An 8926-nucleotide genomic window follows, 5' to 3' on the forward strand; every position below is an offset into this window, starting at 1 on the left:
TTGACTCTGACTCTCCAGCCAAGCCTGTAATAGAACTTCAGAATCCAGTGCCCTGCATGGCAGGTGGGAGCGAACAGGAAGTTGGAGCAGTTTGAACTGTGTCCCTGCAGGGAGCAGGGCTTTCCCCACCGCAGCCCCACTTCTAGCACCAGTGCTTAATTTATGCCAGCTCATAGCCCCGGCACCTCTGGGCCTGGCAGTCCCGTGGCCCCCCCCCCCCCCCGGCACCACTGGGCCTGGCAGTTCCGAGCCCCCCCCCGGCACCTTTGGGCTTGCAGCATCAGTTATGAACGTAAAAAAATTACTTGAGCCCTGGCACGTCTTTCATTACAAATTAAGCCCTGCCCACACCTTTCCTCTGGGCGCCCCAGCTGCTTTAAGACAGGAGATAATGTCCCAAACTCCCCCCAGAGAGGGGAGCATAACTGTACTTACATTATATTGGGGAAGCGGTTCAGGAGCTCCACCAAGTCAGAGAGACCTGGTGACAGGGGCAGTTCTCACTGTTCCCTGCTCCAACCACTGGACCACATTCCCTCCCCACGCACACTCAGCCCAGCCTGTGGGAGTAAGAGCCTTGGCCCCCTTTCCAGGTGGGGGTCTGAGTCCCGGGGAGCGGGGCTGCCTGGGGCCCAAGTGGGAGCCGTGGTCCTCATTCATTGTCTTTCTCCCTCTCCTCCCCAAGAACTCCACTAAGGTGATGTTCAAGTGCTTGTGGAAAAGCTGTGGCAAGGTTCTGAGCAGCTCCTCGGGGATGCAGAAGCACATCCGAACCGTCCACCTTGGGTAGGTGTGAGGGTGCGCTGGGTCCTGCAGTGCTCCGGGCGGTACCAGCAAGAGGAGAGCCGGGAAGGAAGGAATTATGTCCTATGGGCATGGCAGGCTCTGCCAAAGCTCCTCCCCCAATTTTTTCCCTCACGTCTCTTGCATTCATATTTGGTTGCTTCCAGGTTACTTCTTCTTTCCTCGCCTGCCCCCATCCTGCCTTCACGTCTGCCATTCAGAAAGCCTTGCATTGCAGCCTCCTGTCTTGGAGTCCATCCGCTCCATCCCTTCCCTTAATCAGCCCGAGAGATCACTGAGTGATCCCCTCCCAGCCCTTATCAGTGGGGTGAGCTGGGCGTGGAATCCCTCTGGCGTTCCAGCATTGTTGGATAGGTGTGCCGCAGCTAGCAGGGTCCTTGTTGTACGAAGGCCAAAGGTGGTCTCAGTTGTGGGTGTTTGGAGTGATGGGAATGATTGGGGTCGGTGGTTTCTGGTTCTGCTTCTCTAGCAGGTCCAGTTTGCATTTTCTCTCTTTGCTCTTTCCTTCTCCTCCATGGCCAGTTTCTTTAGTACCCAGATTCTCTGGTGTTCTCGTTCTTTTTCTGCAGCCTGCAGTCTAAAAAGCTCCAACATTGCAATAGCTTCACTGCTTGCACTCGTTTTCCATCCTCATTTCCCTTTCCCGAAATAAGCAAACAACAAATAACAAACCGATAGACTCCTCCTGACTGTCCTTAGCCACCACTCTTAAAGCCTCTCTTAAAATCTTTACACCAGTGTATGAAGTGCAAATCTTGTGCAGTACAACAAGCTGCGTATTGCACCCTGCTCACTGCGCCACTGTGACAGGATCCCCTGGTGCAGCCTGGGACCGCTGTGCCTCCTGGGCTGTGTCTCACAATGCCTGGCTAGTGGACAGCAGCAGACCCCTCCAGGTCTGTGATCACTCAGCACAACTGCATGTGGGATGCTCCCAGGAGATAGGCAGACCCCTTGGCCTTGCCCCCATGGCTGGGTCAGGGCTGGAAATGGCTCCAGCGCCTGACTCTGCTTTCCCTGTGCAGCCGGAAAGCCGACCTGGATCAGAGCGACGGTGAGGAAGATTTTTACTATACGGAGCTGGATGTCAACGTGGACTCCCTGACAGATGGGCTGTCCAGCCTGACCCCCGTCTCGCCCACCTCTTCAGTGCCTCCGGCCTTCCCCGTCGTGGAGGTGCAACGAACCCCACCGATGCTGGTGAAGCCCGAGGACTCTGTAGAGTCTCCTCTGAGTCATTCAGCTCCAACAAACCTGTGCCATGTCCACACGGACCACGCCTATCAGGTGGGCCATGTGGAAAAGCAGGTGAGACCGCATTGGTGGGGAAGAGGGACACAGATGGTGGAGTAATGCATGCTGGGACATGTGGGCCCCTCGGTCCCTGAGCTGAAACCATCCTGGGCTCAGCCCAGGGTGAATCCATTGACGTCTCCTGCGTCGGCCCTGCCAAGTGTCCCTAGAATAGGGTGCAGCTTCCCTGCACTGGCCATGCTGCAGCCTGAGACTGCGCAGCAAACATTTTCAAACCAGGCTCCCAGATGGTTCTTGTGGAAGGAGGCAGTGGCTGGGGTATAGGAGGGGCCTTTGGAGCATGGCCCCCACCATGTCTCCATTTTGGGAGGGAAAAGCTTGTGTTACGCAGGGTGCTGCAGCGAGCCTGTGGAACTCATTGCCGCAGGAGGCAGGTTTGCCTTGGTGGACAAAGGCTCAGTCTAGCCTCTGATCTTTGCTCCCATGCTGGCAGTGCTCCCAGAAGCGTGTTTGCTCCAGTTTTGTGTGTGTGTGTCAGGCAGTTGGAGCCCGGCTGTCTGATCTGGATGCACCAGGTGGGGGCCTGGATGCTTTTGCAGGCGCAGCCAGGGGCACGTGTGGAAACATGGGTGAAGTCAGAGTCCAGCTTGAGGCTGACTGAAGATCTGGGAAGTTTCAGGGAAGACAAAAGCAGCAGCTGCAGTTGCAGGGTAGAAATGATCAAGGCCTATCGCGCCTTGTGTTTGGGGCAGAAATTGCTCAGCGGCTGAGCTTTGGGGATGGTCCCTCCTTGCCCACCCTGGGTGGTATTTGGGGGGCTCTCAAGTGTGTGGCATGGGCTAGTGGGAGGCAGGACACTGGAGTGAACGGGCAGCCCCTGAGCCCCACACAGACCTGGGAGCCGAAACATCCCATGGCAGGAAGGTTCTGAGAGTGTTTTTAATGCCCAAACCGTGCTGGACTTGGACTCCCTCTGCTCATCTCTCCTGCCCCCACCCCGTTCGCTGGAGCGTTCGGATGAAGTGGTGGCCCTGCCCAGCTGGGCAGAGCCCGCCCGCCGGATGGGCAGGTGCGGGCCCTTGTTCAGATGCCTGTGACATTTCTCAGCACTGATGCTGTCTGTCAGGCCTGTCCAGAGCCCTGCCCCCTCTGGGCAGTGTGGGCATAGTGCTGGGTTAGCCGGAGCTGAGCCCCACGCCTGGGAGGTCTTGCCAGGTTTTGCGCCACTGACCCGCAGCTTGTCGCCTTTGGGGCGACGAGGGCCAGCTCCCTTCCCAGCTCTCCTCGCCGCCCCCCCCCCCCCCCCGGCCACATGCCCAGATGTGTCTCATCCTCTCCTGGTTACGTTTGTGGCTTTCAGGCGATGGCTCCCGTCAGCATCTCAGCTGCTTCGAAAACCCTGCCTGGCGGGATGGGCTTCAGCATCTCCTGGCAGCCACCCCCAGCGCCACAGTCACCAGTTGTTTTTAAAGGGTCCCCGGTGAGTAACCAGACAGTCCCCCCCCCCCGCTGTTTTGGCTGGTAGGAGAAAGGCAGCCGGATTCCTAGAATGGCCCGTACCGTTACCTTAATGGGACATGCGGCTGCACTAAAATAGCACAGGTCATTCCCCAAGCCTGTCCGGCCTATGGTCCCTGCGTCAGAGCTGCCAAGCACGACACGCTTTCTGAAAGGAGGGATGCTCCAAGTCCATCAGAGGCAAAGGAGGGAGGCACAGAGCAATTTCCTGGCTAGAATTCGGCAGACGTACAGTGGAAGTGCATGTGTCATGCAGGCGGGTGTCTGATCTGGAATGTCGTGCGCTGCAGGGGTTTGCATCTATCTTGTCTCCATTTTGCAAACAAGTCCTGTTTCACAACAAGCCTGTGGCCTTTGACAGGGTGTTTTTGGCTTGAACCTGGGCTGGTTTTGCATGAAATTGGGACCCGGTTGCATTTAGAACCATCATATTCTAGAGCAGAGACTGCAGAATACTGCATTCAGCCAGCAGGACTCGGCTTCCACGCTACAGCTTCTGCCTTGCAGGGTGTGATGTGAAAAGTGGAAAACTTTGGGCTGTGAAATGGTCCTCGGGAGAAAAGTTCCCTGTATTCCTGGATCTTTGGTTACAATGTTTGGGCTTACCTGGTGCCTCCTGCCTAGGGACTGCAGCACACTTCACACACGCGTGCTAAACTGCCTGCGCCCTGTGTGAGGTCGGGTGGTGTTTTCCTTTTACATATGGGGAAACTGAGGCACAGAGGGGCCATGAGTTGCACATGCTCGCACAGTCTGTGGCAGAACTAGGGCCCTGCTCTAACCACTAGGCCATGAAACGGGTGGAGGTGATTTTCTCCTAACCACAAGAAGGGAACCGGTCTTCTTTTCCTGACCCTGGGGGCAGAGCCAGGTTCCCCCGCCCTCACCCCAAGCATTAACACTTCTGTGGCTCTGGCTTTCCATTCCCGTCCTCTTCAGCTGAGGTTTCCGCTTGGCAGGACACGTGTGGGTTGCGAGACCTGCAGAATCAAGGGAGCTGCGGCATCAGCCATAGGCTGAAATGGATGGACAATCACTGCTTCCATCTGGCTCTGTGAGGCCTCCTCGGCCGTGCCCGGCGGAAGGGCATAGGGTGCGTTGTGGTGCCTGCCACCCAGATCTTGGCTCCCAGGTCTGAGTGTGGGGACCATGGGCCGAAGGCTCCTTGCCCTCCCATTGGCTAGTGTCTCCAGAGGGCAGATCCCAGTGGGTGCAGGTCTGTGCTGCTGCCCGGCAGTGACCTGTCTGCTCTCGCCCCCATGCTCACTCTGCCCCAGTGGGGTCGTGGCTGCCAGACCTATGCGTGCTGACTATGAGAGGAGGGTCTTACCGTGGGCTGTCTCGTCCCCAGGGCTGCCTGACTGCGCTCCGCCCCGTTGGCGTGGGAGAGAAGCGGCCACAGATCCCTCACCCGACCGTCACCGCGGCGCCCCCCTCTGTGCCAAAGCCAGCCGCAGGCACCAGGTAAGTTGGGGCAGTGCTAACCGCCCATTCCTGCTGGATCACAGCCCGACCTGATCCTCCTGGAGCTGGAACCTGGGGCTTTAGGGAGAAGTTGTCCCTGATGCATAGACACCTAAGCCATCCCCTCCAGCCCTGCTGCCAGCCTGGGAAGAAGCCGAGCTCAGGAGAGCTGGGCACTTCAGGTGTGTGAACATTTAATCTCATCCATGCCCCATAGACAGCTGGAGAGAAAAGGCCACCTGGGGCTGCTCTGGGAGCCAGATCCCTCCCCAGCTCCAGTAGTCGCCTTGTCTTAAGAGGCCTGGAGGGGAGGGAGTCCCTGGAGGCCCCGGTGCAGGGACCCATGTCTGGAGTGTAGCTAGGTGCTGCCCAGGGAGGCGACCCAGCAGCTCAAGGGATTGTGACACCAGGTTAACGTGCAGCTTGTGCCGTGAGCGTGCTAGGTGACGGCGTCTCTGGGACAGGGGAGATGGGACATGTGAGGACGAGCCACCAGCTTGACGAGGCCTTGCAGAGCCTGCTCACCCCACTGAACAGATATCACGTTCTGAGGCTGGGTGGCTAACCGTGTCCCGATCTCACCCCCGCCCCTTTCACCCACTGCACAACTGAGGGAAGCCTGGGGCGGGAGGGGAACCTCGCGGCAGGACAGGACCGTGCCAGTTAAATGCTTCTAGAGAGGTAGGAGCTCCCTGTGCTGGGAGCCAGTGGGCTCGTGCTAATGCTCCACATTCGGTCCTTCCCCGTCGGGTCACCAAGAGCCTGGTGACGCCGCTCCCGCCAGAGGGCTTGGCTCCGTTGGCTCAGGGGACAGCAGCGCCCCGGGAGTACATTGGCCTCTGTCCCTGCTGGGCCTTGTCTCCCGCACAGAGGGTGTTGCTTGCGCTCCCTTCTCCGAGGTGGAGCCCCGCTCTGACGGTCCTGTCTGCCCTTCTCTCCTAGGAAGCCCCGCGGCGAGGCCAAGAAGTGCCGCAAGGTGTACGGGATGGAGAACCGGGACATGTGGTGCACAGCCTGCCGGTGGAAGAAAGCTTGTCAGAGGTTCGTCGACTGAGCGCCCCCCGCCGCCCCACGCCTGGCCCTGCTGCCCAAGCCCCCAGGCCCCTCTGGCTCCATTGGAACCTCCGAGCTCTGGAAAGTCAGCGTCAGTGTCAACGCTTCCGTCTTGCACGTTTTGCACTTCAGGTGCCTTAGAGCCCCGACCCCACCTCCTGGCCCCCAGGGACTCAGCTGTGGCTAGCCGGAAACTGCCCCGGACTCAGGAAAAAGGAGCCCCTTGGCCTGCAATTGCTCTGAGGAATTGTAGAGCGGCGATTCTAGGCGTGGGGGGGAGGGGTGAAAGGAAGGGGCTGTCCTTGAAAAGGAAAAACTCATTTCTCGTCTCCACCCCCGTTGGTGCGACACGGCTCCCGACGCCATCTTACATCAGGTTTCCTCCGGGATTGGGCCCCTGAGAGCCATTCGTCTGGCACTATATTTGTGGTTTTTTGCGGAGCCTTGTCCTGTCTCCTCCCCGCCAGTGTCGTGCTCTTGTCTCTTGGAAGCTTTACATTTATGCACACGTACGCACGGAGCTTTTCTGATCACTGTCTTTTGGAAATAAGCTATTTTCTCTTCCTTCACTACGTTCCTCCTGCCATCTGACTGCCTTCAGGGATCTGGCCGAGCCAGGGAAGTCCGTGCGCTGGGATCCGGCAGTGGGAGGCCTGTATCAGCTGCCAGCTCCGTATCGCGCCGTGGGAAAGGAGGGGAGTGGACCTGGTACTGTACGTGCACAGGAAGCCCAGAGCTCCTTTCCCTCTTGGTTTTTGCTTTGGAATCTCGCCGACCACAGTTCACCACCGTAATGGACTTTAGACCAAGAAAAGGACCCAGCTTGACCTCCTGCTGCAGCCCGCTGGGATGTGACGAGGTTCCGAGCAGCAGTTTTCTACCCTTCTTTTTTCTCTCTTGGTTTTAAGGTGCCATGTCTGACCTGAGTCCTGACTCTGGTGGGCTAAAACACCCAGCGTCCCTGGGGGAAGGGGGGACGGTGCTGTGTGTTATCTCCCCCACTACTGCAGGGAATTCTCGATTGGGGGGAGGGCGAGGATGTGAGATGGACACAGCAACAGATCCTCAACCATTTGAAGACACTTGTATGGTCAGATCTTTGAGCTCTGTGTCCAGAATGGACACGGGGTGGGGGGAAAGCGGTGGTGGGAGTAACTATGCCTACGAATAAGCTGTGCCTGGGAAAAGTGGCCTCTGTTCACCGTCCTTTTCCGCGTGGAAAATGTGGCTCACTACCTGCCCCTCCCCCAGCCACACCTGTTCTGTCACCCCTCTGCGTGCGGAGCCCAGATCCCCGGGTGCAGAGACGGGGGACTTGTGTCCACCCAGGATGAGGTATTAAAGTTTTTTTTTTTGTTTTTTTTTATAAAGGAAAAAAAAAACCTGCTCCCGTGGCAACGAGAGCGGCCGGAAGTGCCTGCGTCAACGCGCCCATTTGCACTAAGCCAAACTGCACAAAGAGTTTTCTTTATTCTTTTCTTTGTGTGTGTGTTTTTTTAATAAAATATATTAAAGGTTGTATTTTAAATATTCCCTCCCAGGGCACGAGAGAGAGAGTGAGAAAACCCTCATCATCTTGCTTTCCAAAAGCATGTCTCTAGATTTGTTTCTGTAGGGACTATATTTCCCAGAATCCTTTCTCTCTCCCATCACCCCCCTACCCCCTTTGGACACCCTGTTTATGAGCAAGCAGCACTGGTTGCTGGGAAATGTAGTTTTCCCTTCATGCATTTTTTGTTTGTTTGCCCTGCTGTCTTGAGTGCAACAACCCAGACAACGTCCACTGGAATTTGCCTTGGTCGTTAATGTCTGAGATAATCCCTCAAAAATTAATTTGCTGGATGCAAAGACGAGAGTCTCTGTGTATGCGTGTGTTTACGAAGCCGTATTTTGTAAGATTGTTTTTTCAGTATTTGGAGCCTGGCTCAATTCTATGTGTGTTGTTGTTGGTTTTTTTGTAAACAAAACCAATTGTCTGTGCACCAAGTGGCCCGGCTAAGGTGGATTTGAACAGAGAAAGCTCCCTATGATGAATGTATAATGAATACTCCTCTGCTGCTTTTTGTGCCTAAGCAGGACGGTCTGTGCTGGGGGAATACTCCAGAGCTATGGTCTTCGGCAGGGTGCTTAGGCAGGTGTCTAATTTAAGTATGTTAAGTGGTGCTAAGGAGACCACTGAAATCCCACTTATGCCCACAATATAGGTGGGACTTGGGGGGTATCCAAAGGGCCACTCTTGCTTAAACTTGTGCACCAGCAGAGACTTGTAGCACAGCCCGGGGCGGCAGGTTTTCCGCTTCTCTTCCTGCAGCCATGCGCTTGGGCTGTGACCAGAGCTGGCGGAGTGATAATCACAAGGACAAGGCTTTTGAGAGTAACCCGCGATTTCTGGGCAACTCACCGGAGCTGCCTTCCTGGGCCCTGATTTTCAGCACTGAAAACCCAGGCCCCTCTTAAGGTAGCTCCTGTTGGGCCCCTGACCTCTCTAGGCTTTGAATAATTTTCGTAATGGGCTGTCTCCATCTGTCCCCCCTCCTTTCTGCTTGTAAGTTGATCGTCGTCACTAGCCCTTGGTGCTAGGCTGGGGGTGAATAATTGACCGATTAAATGTGGGAACTTTGTGCAATTTTCAAAAACGTTTGCTCACCCCTTCCCGCCCCCTGGTTACAGTGTGTGTAGAGGGTGGCTCTGGAGGAGAGACAGCGTGTACGTGGAGGTTGCCCTGGCCATAGGCTACCTGCAGAAATCCCCAGGGGAAAGATGTCTGGAAATAGTTCAGTGACTCTACACTTCGCACCAGACATTGATTAATCTCCCAGCAGCAATAATTAAG

General features: G+C 56.3%; 1 protein-coding gene across 8 annotated transcripts in view; it reads left to right on the plus strand.

The window, feature by feature from the left end:
* The window catches only part of SLC2A4RG (SLC2A4 regulator), a 43329-nt gene extending 35254 nt beyond the window's left edge, over window positions 1–8075 (plus strand). For 5 of the 8 annotated variants that reach the window (XM_030533819.1, XM_030533818.1, XM_030533826.1 and 2 more), the window contains exons 5-9: window positions 686–786; window positions 1830–2112; window positions 3419–3538; window positions 4928–5040; window positions 5983–8075. In XM_030533819.1, the coding sequence (XP_030389679.1) occupies window positions 686–786; window positions 1830–2112; window positions 3419–3538; window positions 4928–5040; window positions 5983–6094 (729 nt within the window). In that variant the 3' untranslated portion in view covers window positions 6095–8075. The remainder of the gene's footprint in view (window positions 1–685; window positions 787–1829; window positions 2113–3418; window positions 3539–4927; window positions 5041–5982) is intronic. The other 3 variants (XM_030533820.1, XM_030533821.1, XM_030533823.1) reach the window with 3 other exon arrangements.
* The last annotated feature ends 851 nt before the right edge of the window (window positions 8076–8926 follow it).

This window comes from Gopherus evgoodei, chromosome 14 (genome assembly GCF_007399415.2).
Source record: "Gopherus evgoodei ecotype Sinaloan lineage chromosome 14, rGopEvg1_v1.p, whole genome shotgun sequence".
Classification (NCBI taxonomy): Eukaryota; Metazoa; Chordata; order Testudines; family Testudinidae; genus Gopherus; species Gopherus evgoodei.